Source organism: Pocillopora verrucosa, chromosome 1 (genome assembly GCF_036669915.1).
Source record: "Pocillopora verrucosa isolate sample1 chromosome 1, ASM3666991v2, whole genome shotgun sequence".
Lineage (NCBI taxonomy): Eukaryota > Metazoa > Cnidaria > Anthozoa > Scleractinia > Pocilloporidae > Pocillopora > Pocillopora verrucosa.
Genome location: NC_089312.1, coordinates 30,564,099 through 30,576,521, shown reverse-complemented (window position 1 = coordinate 30,576,521; position 12,423 = coordinate 30,564,099). Strand labels below are relative to the sequence as shown.

General features: G+C 37.2%; 3 protein-coding genes across 3 annotated transcripts; 2 read left to right on the top strand and 1 right to left on the bottom strand.

Annotated features, from left to right (window-relative positions):
* The first annotated feature begins 8 nt into the window (after positions 1–8).
* Positions 9–4,111, top strand: LOC131788188 (small nuclear ribonucleoprotein E). Its single transcript, XM_059105265.2, has 5 exons — positions 9–152; positions 1,358–1,384; positions 1,589–1,651; positions 2,059–2,137; positions 3,189–4,111. The coding sequence occupies exons 1-5, from the start codon at positions 105–107 to the stop codon at positions 3,245–3,247; spliced, it is 276 nt and encodes a 91-aa protein (XP_058961248.1). The 5' UTR covers positions 9–104; the 3' UTR covers positions 3,248–4,111.
* Positions 4,112–5,960: 1,849 nt separating this feature from the next.
* Positions 5,961–9,416, top strand: LOC131788216 (nucleoside diphosphate kinase homolog 5). Its single transcript, XM_059105296.2, has 5 exons — positions 5,961–6,167; positions 6,379–6,584; positions 7,851–7,951; positions 8,083–8,201; positions 8,479–9,416. The coding sequence occupies exons 1-5, from the start codon at positions 6,024–6,026 to the stop codon at positions 8,566–8,568; spliced, it is 660 nt and encodes a 219-aa protein (XP_058961279.1). The 5' UTR covers positions 5,961–6,023; the 3' UTR covers positions 8,569–9,416.
* A 503-nt stretch (positions 9,417–9,919) lies between these two features.
* On the bottom strand, positions 9,920–11,819 carry LOC131788215 (uncharacterized). The gene has a single exon (XM_059105295.2). It carries the CDS (start codon positions 11,449–11,451, stop codon positions 10,699–10,701), a length of 753 nt encoding a protein of 250 aa, XP_058961278.1. The 5' UTR covers positions 11,452–11,819; the 3' UTR covers positions 9,920–10,698.
* Between the last annotated feature and the right edge of the window lie 604 nt (positions 11,820–12,423).

The window sequence follows — 12,423 nt, the reverse complement described above, 5'->3', positions numbered from 1 at the left end:
CGTTTCTCAACGATCTCCCAGAACTCTTTGCAGTGAACTTCTCCGCCATCTTGCGCGTCTTCACTGCCGTCTGTTTGAAGTTTTCCTCACCGAAACGACCCAAAATGGCGTACAAAGGACAGAAAGTGCAGAAAGTCATGGTACAACCTATTGTATCCTCTTAATTGTAACGAAAGAACTCACATATTGATTATGTGAAGTGATGAACTGGCGAAAGATCGTAGCACGTGCTCCCATTTGACATTAAGTAGCTTTATTTGTCTCGAACGGTCATGCCAAGATCTAAGAAGTTTCGATCCTTTGCGATTTATAGTTGTATGCGTGAAGCAGGGTGATTATTTTATGACGTAACTGTAACTATTACAGCTTCGAAGGCACATGATTCGCAATGTGAGGTGTCTTCGATTGGATAATGGGGGTAAGATTCAAAAGAAACTGCTCTACAGCGTCGGTAGGGGAGTATACCAAGACAATTTGGTTTCATTACCTGAGTCTATAATTTAAATTGGCCACCTTAAAGAGTTTAAAAGCTAATGTTTAGGGCGTTAGCCCCTCCTCAGGTAGAACTCAGTGACCCTATATTCTGTAGTTGCTGATCATCGAGCCCTGTTCTTGAATTAGACAGGTCACTCTTGCAGTGCCTCTATTTTCCTACAGTATCACTCACATGTAATACAAGGCGGTAAAATTTCCGCACAGCCCCATACCATTGTAAAACAAATCTGTTTTCCCAGTGGCAATGTGTTGTTTTTGTCATTGTTTTCTCTATCCGAGAACTGAATGCATAATGTAGTATGGGGCTGTGGGAAAATTTTTTTACCTACAGGGCTCCTACTACAGCATCTACATGAAGTTCACTTATGATTTGCCTAGTTGGTTGAATAACTTGTCCTCTAGGGTACCTGCAAATCATCAGGGAAACTGGGTGAAGTGCTGGGGGTTAACCATTAATGGATTAGAATCCCATCCAGGGTGGAATAGTAATCCTGGGAAGATCATGCCTTGGAAACTGGGATAAGTCCTTTGCTTATTTTAAAGACCCTTGACCTTACCCTTTGAAATCAGGAAAACAGGGAACAAAATAAAATGTGTGTAGTTTTTTCTGTGAATTATTCAGTCCTGGCATCACATTCCCAAAATGGTGGTTAATGTGAATGACCAGTATTGTCTGGATAATTTACTAATTTGTGCTAATAGGAGATGGTATTGTTACCTCTTTGCTGTGTTTTCCCTGTACACTCTGTAAGAATGTTGATTGAAGTGTACATTGCTAATATTCTGGCAAAATACATTTAATAGGCTTTCTCATATTTGAATATGAATTTCTTGGTATTTTCCTTAACTTTTTACCCAACAGAACTTGATATTTAGGTATTTGCAAAATGTAAGTATTATTTTTTTGTGTGTGTGTTTTTGTGTGTCATTTATGAATTGTACTGTACTTTTAAAGTAATTTTTTAAATAGTAGTTCTTAAAATGCTGAAAAATTCATGGTTTGGGGTATTGATAATTAATTGAGTCATGATATTTTTATTTTTATGTTTTTATTTTATTTGATGTCTTATTTATGTTTCCTGTTATTCATCAGAGATCAAGAATTCAGATTTGGCTGTATGAGCAAGTGAACATGAGGATTGAGGGCCATATTATTGTAAGTTTCTAGTTAACAAATTTCTATAATTTGATATTCTATGGATAAGATATATTTTTTGCATGATGCTCTTATTATTTCACAAATCAGTGTATGAGAAATGGTATTATTTTCCCAGTTGCTGTATCTTATGTTTTGTAATGGACCAAACCAATTTTCTTATTTTCTTATCTGGAATATTGTAGAAGCAAGAATCTCTTGGAAATCTGATGGTCTTTTTTTTGCCAATTTCTTTGTTTGGTTACTTTTGTTTTAATCATTATACTGTGAAGAATTTCTTTGTGCAAGAAACTCATAACCATTTTCGTGAACTGCAATTAAAAGAAACCAATCAGTATTTTATCTTTGTAAGTTCAGAGAAATCACAAAAAGAAAAGGAGTAATATTTTTTTGATACATTTTTACAGGGTTTTGATGAGTATATGAATCTTGTTTTGGATGATGCAGAAGAAGTACATCTCAAAACCAAGAAAAGGAGACCTCTTGGTATGGACTTTATTTCTAAAATATGTATAGAATTGAGTTACTGTAAAATGCCACAAATGTAAAAGGTATGGAATGTTGTTGTGTTTCAAAAAATAATTCAATCAGATGTTGGGAAACTTCAAATCTCAAATAATAAGGGTTATTAGTTTGTGGTTTTGAGGTTGTTAGAATCAAATCAAAGTCTTGGTGGTATTTCCATTTATATTCAACTCTTGCATGGAAGTGAAGTTTTGCTTATTTATGCACCAGCCCACGCAACCTATTGCCCTTTACATTCCACCCAACCTCCTTTAAGGTGATTCCTCAGTATTGCTCTGTGCATCCTACACTGGGTATAAAAATTATGTAATCAGCCATATAAGCTTGCACATAGTTTGAGATCAGTTTATTGTTTTTCAACTGATTGACCAGTTAAAGTGGTTAGATAGTCCTTAGCTGTAAAATGAGCACACTGGCCTATGTTTTGTTTGCTGTAATTTTAGTGTACATATTACCCCCTTTAAATTGAAGAAATAAAAAAAAATTAATGGAAAGGAGAAAAAGATTTACTCTAAAAGGTGTGCATGAAGCCCATTACTTAAGGATGCAAATTATGACCTTGAAAGCAATGACTCAAGGAACGTTTTGAGTCATTGTCTAAAATCTTGTGAATTTCCAGAAATTATGTATCAAATTGTTCCACACTTTCTGGATACTACCTTGAAGTTTTTGGTAAGTGTCACTTATGGAAAAACCTTTGCTTCTAGCTACTGCAAAATGTGCCATGAACCCTTGAAATGATGCGCATGATTTGTGTCTGTACAGGCATAAATAAGGTGAATTTGGCCCAACATATCTCTTTAACAAGCACAATGACCTATCTTTTTTATTGTATTTTTCAAAATAGACATTGGTAGGGAACATTTAAGGAGAATAAAACAAACCCTTTTTTCTGAGGAATCACCTTAAATTTCAATGACCCCCCAAAAAATCTGAATGACTATTTTCCATCTGGTGAAATAGGGAAATAAGTTAAATTTGCTGTCTTTTTTTTGTCTTGTGTTCTTCTTAGGAAGGATATTGTTGAAAGGAGACAATATTACCCTCCTCATGAATACAGAAGCCAGCTGATTAATGCATCATCCATGCATGTATTGAGCTGAAGATCAAGAGAAATGCTTTTTGGAACAGATTTGATATTTCTTTTAGCCGTGAAACCTAGTAACACTACTGAAAGGGCTCGTAACCTTTGTTAAGAACTTTAAATGTAACTTTTGTACGTACAAGGCGTGACATTTGTATTTGTTTGATTATGAGTAACTGTAGCTATGAAGTTCTGCGCAATCGACCATTCACACCCAAAATGTAGAAGTCTCTCGACATTTGTTTTCATGCCAGTGCAATGTAAGGATGTGTCTTTTTTCCATGCCATATATCTCAACCTGCTTCAGTCTCATTTGTAAAGTTCATCGTTTTACTTACGCTCAGAAAAAACAATTTGTATATGAAGTTTTCTTCATTTTAACGCACCGGATGCCAAACAACAGTAATTGTTCGATAGCTGAAAGCTCTTAACTGTGACATCTGACGTCTACATATAAAGGGAAGTGAGATATTTGTAGCTTGCCTTCGTTTCTGTTTCCCATTGCTTTAGTATTGGGCAAGATACTTCCAAGAAACTTTTTTTACACATGACTCGTAGCTTTGCGAAACACAAGTCGGAAAATTTAACAACTAGCCTGGTTGCATAACCAAAACCTTTTCTCAAGATATTGAAATAACATTATCAACCCTTTTGATAATGGAGCCCTCATCTTAATGCCTCGGAAAGAACAATTAGGGCTTTTAAAAAAAGTGTGTTTGGGAAGCTTCCCGCGTGTTTATCCAATAGTTTTAGTGAGGTATTTTTTTTATCGCTGCCACTGTGCTCTATCTACAGTAAGAGATAACATACAAATATTTAAACTCGCACGTCTATTAAAACAATTTACAGTACTTCACGCGTTTTTATTAAGCAAACATCAAAATTAAACCGCACTCAATCACATTGAGGTGCAATACTAGTTATAAGTCGCCAACAAACTTTTAAATCGTAGTCACTGATGTGCTAATTAGATATGTCACCCAGGTCCACAGTATAACGTGGCTTTATTCTATTCCACGCATTGCCAAAGACAACTCACAAACAGAAACTTAGATTAAGGGAACATTCTTGGCTTGTGATTCGCGGAGACCTTTGAAGCATCTTCCCCTTTCGTTTTCCGTTTAAAACTTTTGTAACGACGTAAGATTACTTAGTCCGCGCTAATTTCACTTCACTCACGTTAAGAGATGTTAGATCGCCATGCCACCAGATCTGATGGAGGAATCCCTGTTTTTCGCTTGTTGTTATCGGTATCTCTTGAAAAGTAATATCCGCACGTGCTTTTGCCACTGGTGCTGAAAGGCGCTAACCTGTTTACATGTCTCATCCAGGGCACGGCTAGACTTTGAACTGGAATACCAGGTATTTTTTGCGTGTGTCGTCCGTTCCTGGACTTTGTCGAGTACTCGGTGGTTGAACTGGCGAACGATTTCGAAGCTGCCTCTTTCAGGGCGTCAGAAACATGCCGCGAGTAAGGAGCTTGTGTGAGAATACCAGGCTGCTGATCCCATGAAGAGATTCGACAACAAACGTTGGTTGGCAACCAGACGGCCTTGAAGTCCTTTCGGCATTTTTCGCACTTCCAGCTCTGTCCAAATAACTGTCCAGTATTAGGCATTATACCCTGCACGTAAGGCTTTCAATGCGATCGGATCCAATAAAATGTTTCGCTGGCAAATCTAACCCTTCCTTTTTCTCCGTCGCTGCGCAATCGATTCTCACAATCGCAAACTCCAGTCGGGCTCGCGATGTCGAACGCGAAACGTAATCGATGTACTGACGTCATAATTGTCTTCCTATGTGATAGTTCTGATTGGAATAATTAGGCGATTGCCGCGTGACAAGATTTGAAAGTGATATCAGTTCATTTTTGAGCAAGAAATGTCAAGGAGACTGCGAAGCACGCTTATAATACCAGCCGCAGTCAGAACATTCCTATTGATTTCGGCGTAAATAAAATGAAGGGTTTGAACAGCGCTCTTGATATAATTTTGCCAGTCAAGATTTATTTTCCGTCTAGATTTAAAGAATAAAGGGTTGATGATTTTCTTTGTTTCTTTTGAAAACATTAAGGCTCATTAATCCATCCCCCGCCATGGAAATGCAGTTGAACGTCGCGCGCTATTATTCACACGAAAACAAACACATTTACTCTGAGCCAACTGTCAGAAACATTATTTTGATCTATGGACACAACTTTCCTCTTCACTTTCTTTTGCATCGTTTAAAAACTGCTACAATAATATTTTGATTTTTGAAAGGAGGGATGTGCAAAAATGATTGCTTTGCTCTCATTTTCGCTTCTTTAGTTTTGGCATTTGAGGGATTAAACATATCACTTTACATTTCTGTCTTTGATAAAAGTAAACGTTCTAGATTAGAACGCTGAAACATGATTTTAGATGAGCATTGCAGCAGAAAAGGCTTACTTTTAGGTAGTGTTTTCCTCAACATATTGGATGAAATTTGCGAATATGGCCGCCTCAGATAGGCAAATGGTACTATCCTCAAAAGCCGACAAAAAGCATAATGAACAATGTGTACCCTTTTTATACAAACAAATTATTTGCAGCTAAAGCAACGGAAGGGAAATGAGAGGGTCGAAGAGAACTGGAAGGAAGAATCGGACACGGAGTTCATTAGGTCAGCGGTATCATGTTTGATGGTAACCATGACAGCACTATAACTTTCGCGGCCATTTTGCTTTTTTTGACCTAGCGGGCAAATCTAGAGCGCGCACTTTCCATTTTTTTTCCCTTAAACATGCCAGACGGTGAAAAGCCCGTGATACCTCCTGCTCCTGCAATACACATAGAGCGAACGTTAGCGTTATTTAAGCCAGACGCAGTTCACAAGAGCGATGAAATCGAAGAAATTATACTTCAACATGGTTTCACCATTTTGCAGGTACTATAAATGAATCAACCGTGTTTTCTATTTTCTTGTTAATTGTGATAGGCCAACAATTATGAGTAACTGTGACTTTGTGAGCTTGATACTCTTCAAACCCGAAGGAATGTGTGAGGATGCTTCCCTACATTAGTTAAATTATGATTACCTCTGAGCAGAACTGTATCTAGTCAAATACCCTATCTAATTTTTTTTGGATACCAAACAGAAAAGAAGAGTGCATATGACACCAGAACAGACAAGTGATTTCTACGCCGAACACTATGGTAAAATGTTCTTCCCAAGCCTTGTGGCTTACATGAGCAGTGGGCCAATTTTTGCTCTTGTCTTAGCAAGGAAATCAGCAATTACCTACTGGAGACAGCTGATTGGACCAACAAACACGCAAAAAGCAAGAGATCAGGCACCAGAAAGGTGACAGACTTTTCAATCTCCCTTGTACTTCCAGGGTTTCAATCCTAGTGCATGGAAGCTATTTTTTGGCACTGATTGGTTTTAAATGGTCAGAGAACATCCCTTAGAATCCAAGGACCTAAACATTACATGTAAATATGCAGCTTTCAAGCAATAATAGCAAATGACCCACCCATTAATTTTGTGCGACTCTACTGGCTACTTATTGTCACATGGTACAAAATCACCAAGTAGTTATCACACAATTACCCCTATATACATCAATATTTGTCTTCTGATTATGTTGAAAATAAAAAAAGCTAGTGGAAAGAAGCAAGCTCAAGGGTTTTACTTTTTCATTTTTTTTAACTTTACATGTAGGAAAAATAAACTCATTTTGTAGAGCTTAGTGGTAGTGAAATAAATAAGCTGATCTCAAATATAGTTCTGAAAAGAAAATAATGCAACAAAAGTTGCTGTCAATATGTGATATTAAAATAAATGGTAAGGTTATTAAAAAAAGAAAAAACCCTTCTGGCTTGCTGGTAATTTTCAGCTGATTATGTCCTTGGCTGACAGATTGTCCTCAAATTTCAAATTTTCCCTGGAAGCTGGCCAAATATCCATTTTTAGGACAATCTCTCAGCTGTTGACATTATCAGCCAACATACCAGCCAATTGAAGGGCTTTTTTACTAAACGGTTTTCTCATTTCGGTAAGCACTTAAATGTTGTTATTCTTATGTTTTTGAGAGAATGTTTGGACTCAAGCCCCAAGAACAATAGGGAGGCTGTTTAATTTTTGGTATGGTCAACCATATGCAAATTTCTCTGGCCTCTCTATTGTTTTGAACGAACTCATCAATTGAAACTTCCCATTTATTTATTTAGTCCCAATGTGTGAACAAAGAAACCAACAGTTGTAGACAATCAGCCCCAGAGGTACTTACATATGATAGGCTTATGGGGATGTGCTGCTGGATGGGTTGATTTTTCACAACTAGATTGACAATAGTGGGGTTACTAGAGTAAGGCTGCAAATTTTCGGGATAGTTTGAGTAATAAATTTCTGGTAAGGAAGGATTGAAAAATGGCAAGATTTGCATTTTAAAGGTTGTTACCTTTGGGATTGTGAAAATTACTTGTAGAATATTTAACATAGTAGTGACATTTGTGTTCAAGCCTTTTGGTACTGGACATGAATTTAAAAGGAAACTCTTTTTGAATTTATTCATACAGACTTTCAAGACAAATTTTCATATAATAAGGACATTATGTTTATCTCTAGTTTGAGAGCAGTCTATGGTACAGACAGCACCAAAAATGCTCTTCATGGAAGTGACAGCTACTCAAGTGCAGAAAGAGAAATACATTTTTTCTTTCCTGATAGTAAGTGAATAGAAATTTAGTCTTAAAAAACCTAACACTATAAACTCCTTTAAAATCACTCTTTTTTTCTCCTTCTTAAATCACCCTTGGTTACTGTGTTGAATAAATTTCCTGGTTGTTAAACATCATAGGTGTTGTGGAACCAGTTTCAACTGGGCAAGCAGCCAAAGACTACCTCACAAGAACAGTAACTCCAACTTTACTCAAAGGACTCACAGAATTATGCAAGATGAAGCCTGCTGAACCAATAGTAAGCTTTTACATTTGTATTTGGTCCAACAAAGTCTTGCAGAAAGGCTGAAGCTACTGTCAAAGAGAGGAAAGGTATTCGGGAGAGATACTCCCAACATGCAAGTTCTTGGTGTGGTTTGGATGTAAATGTCCACTTTTTTTGCCTTTCACTCTCAAATCAGGGATTCATAGCCTTCCATTTTACATTCTGTCAGTTGCTGGTATTATACAGCTGTTTGGCTTTGTGACTTGGAAAACAGTTGAAATAACTTGACGCTTGCCTTGTTTATTGATAGATTTGGTTGGCAGATTGGTTAGTGGTGAACAATCCAAACAAACCAAGAGTTCAAGAAGAAGGTTATACTGTTGAAGAACCAGATGACTAAAGCTGATTCTCAGATGTTTGACTCAGCTTCTTATAAATTGACAAGCAGAAAAAGGAAAAAGAAAGCAATCACTGTAAACTTTACTTCATGATACAGCTCTATTGTTTAATTTTTCCGGTTATAAGTACATACAAAATAGAATCTGCTTTCTTGATGGTATTTACATTTGAATTTTAAACATATATCTTGAAGTATGTTACATTTACAGCTGTTCTTAAATATTTATCATTGTTCTGTTGAGGAACAATGTTATTATACTGACAACGATTGTTTGTTGTTAATTTGGTTTGTATTACTTATTGTCTTGAAGTTTTTCTTTACAGTCAAACAATTTGTTGTAAATATCACATATCGTTAGATGGATAATAACAATACTTTTACTACTTTAGAAACTAAAAATTTTGCTATGAATGTGATGAATCTGAGTTGTTCTTGATTAGCTGATATTTTTGTTAACCATGTGGTTTCAGCGAGTGTGAAGTTTAGGTTGGGAACAACACTTTTGACAGAAAAAAAATTTGAAATTTTCAGTTGTGCAAGTTGTGCGCCTCGTCAATTGAGCGGACATTACCTAATTAAGATACGCAGCTTGTATGTAGCAGTAGGTATGCAGCAAGGCACAGGTGTAGTTGAAATCCAATTTTTGAGGAGCTACAGTAAATTGTGAACTGTATCACCATTTTTAAGGATCACTGACCATTGGGTGATGAAAAAAAACAAGATTTAAGAGAAGACAGAGTAAAAATACCTCTGAAGGCGACGCCAAGAACTGGCTTGTGGAACAAGACTTGCCTCTGTCTTGATTAGTGATTAACAATGAATAAAGGAAACATACCTACAAGTACGTACACATGGCAAATTGTCTGAATTGATCATTTATAGAGACAAAGGTAGAAATTAGTTTAGTGGGGCACTCCTCAAGGAGAACCACTTATCGAGTTTCCACTCAGTTCCTGAATACGGGTGAGCTTTTTTTACGTTATAGTCAAATACAGTGGAACCCCGATTTAACGAACCTCTATATAACGAAGTCCTCGGTATGACGAACGATACTCTAGCCCTGCCAAAGTAACAGTAACATGTATGGGAAAGAACCTCGATATAACGAAATCCTCGTCGTAACGAGCACAGTCCAGAAGCCCCAACGTGTAATAAACCCCGACGTAACGAACAAATGACCACATGTAACAAAAGACAAATACGAGCAGACCAACAAACATCAACATCCATCAGTTACGTGATAATAGAACAACTTCACAGTTAATCTCATTATAAATGCCCACCCGGACATTATCGACAACACATCTACAGATCCGCTTTATCCTCTTTGTCTCTTATTAGATCTATTAAGTTGAATTTAACCTCTTTATTTTTGAAAGCTTCGTGTGGTAAAAAGTATGAGAGGCAGACATTTCCAGTCCAGTGCCCTTGTTTCTCGGTTCACCAGTGAATTTCACTGAAATTTGTCCTCCGTGCTTCAAAACAAGGTGCTGTAGCTATGTACAGACCTATACACTGCACTGTAGCTTCATATAGACATTAAAGCACAAATATTATCTACAATATAATTGTTCCGATTCTAAATGCTGGGTAGCGCGACGTCACACCACACACACAAAAAGAATAATAATACAAAATTAAAATTTAATTATTAATGAGCCCTCGATAAAACGAACAATTTAATTGTTTCCCTGCAGATTCGTTAAATCGAGGATTTCGATATAACGAACACTCAATATAACGAACCAATTTCCCCAGTGTTTTGGTATTTCGTTAAATCGAGGTTCCACTCTAGTGACAAGTGTTAGAGATCATATCACCATTATGACTGTCTGATGTTTTCAGTTTTGTTCCTTCTGCAGTTACACGTGGCTCAGAATCAAACTTCACTGTTTTACTGTTCGTCTTTTTAACGCCGCTATCGTTAAATGCACCCTGCCTTGAAGGTGTAAATGAGACATTATTTTTTACTCCGCCTGTAATTAGCTAAATTTTAGGTACGGAAACAAATCCGTATTTAATTGGCTTTCTGTTCTCCTTGACTCATCCTCCTAAATTGCTCACGCATTTCACTCGAATAGATTATTCAAATTTTGACGTAAATATTCGCTTAATCCCTTAATTTGTTGGTTACGAAGTCCTTGGCATAAAAACTTCGATAGAAAGTCTCCGTTGATAAACTGTAATGCGCGCTCCGTCTTCCATCACCTTAGTAACTTCTTGGTCATGCGATGGATTGTTCCGCTTTCGATTAATGGCGATGCTTTTAGTCTTTGCGTTATAATTCTGCGCATTCGACAGTTCTTCATGATGAAACGAATCATGATGTTTATCACGAGTCTTCAGAAAAGAGGAGCAATCCCCTTTCTTTGAGATTTGTGGTAAACGCGTTAATCCTCTCTCCTTAGATTTCAACGATGTTCGTGAAGTGTTTGTTTCATAGTTTCGATTTTCTGAGATAGATTTACACGACAGAAAATTGATAGGCTCCTCGTCTCCGCTGTAGAAGTCAATAAAACAATTATCGGCTCCTTTGTTTAAGTTCTCCTCTTGTAAGAACATCTGTCCGGTTAGAGACTCGACAGAAGCCACAGGTATCCTTGGAAGACACAAGCCCGAGGAAGTGTCTGGAGGTCGATCTCTGTTGTTTGGTTTTGCTCTTTGTTTTGTATCTGATCTGGACTCTTTCTGTCTTCCTAGAGAACATCTGTAAGGCGTATGACTCAACAAAAAGTTGTTAAAAGCCGTCTGTTTTATCTTCTTATCGAAGCAGACGTGTAAACTGCCATGGCTTCTTCTATTGTCCGTTCGGAAAGGCTGATTAACCGCGAGTTCCACCAAAACTTGTGCTGCTGGGAATCCGTGTGGAGCTTCACGAGTCATGTTCGATCAACAAGTCCATGCAAACCAGACGGATCATCGTTATATGACCATCTACAAATCAGCTGTTCAACAGAACTACTTCGCCTGTTGTGGCCATCTCAAACAATGCTAAACTTTGCTGCGATCACGCACATGACCTTTAGTTGACATAATAAATGTTGGCTACTGATCTGTCATGTAAAAGGAAGCTTCGATGTCACACACGATCAGTAACAGCAAACAAATCTATTGTGCGTCACTTCACGAAACTTCTGAGATGACCTTTCAAATAAAAAGTATTTAAGGTCAAGCTTATAACTTGATAAGCGACTCGATAGGACAGTCCAGATAGGCTTTTCAAAAACCTCAACCGGCAGAAACGATGTATGGTTCAGTTTAACAGTTTTTAATCGGCTTTGGCCCTCGGGCATATCTTAAAACAATGAGAAAATTGTCAACAAATCCCGTAATTATCATAACCCTGATGTTTGCCTCAATATCGACATGTCGAACAATAAAACTCATTGAAGTCTTTAAAAGTAACCTAACAAAAGAGAGTTAATTATCCCGCATTTGATGGAAGTCAGCGTTTCAACTTCCCTTTTTTTTGTACAATTAGTCCCTGGTTCTTTTCTCGTGGCGTAACATTTTCCAACTAACGACCTCGCTGTCAATTTTTGCGGACGGTCGATTATGAGATTTAGAAGCCATCTATGTAATAAACATAGTTTGCATTTTAAGGTTTCAATGTTATGCACGACGAGGTTTTAAGGTTTCAACAAAGAAGCAATTAAGCAAAGAGATTAACCCTGCCTCTGCTACTAATGAAACCTTCATGGGCTATTTATGTAATGTTTGCTACCAGCAAAAAGTTTAAGCCATAAAATTGGATGCGGTTTTCGTAGTTATGGTTACAAAGATTGTTGCAAAGGGCTGGAATTATTGTCCTTGACAAAGATTGACAGGCACGTAAAGCGTACAAAGGACTATCTT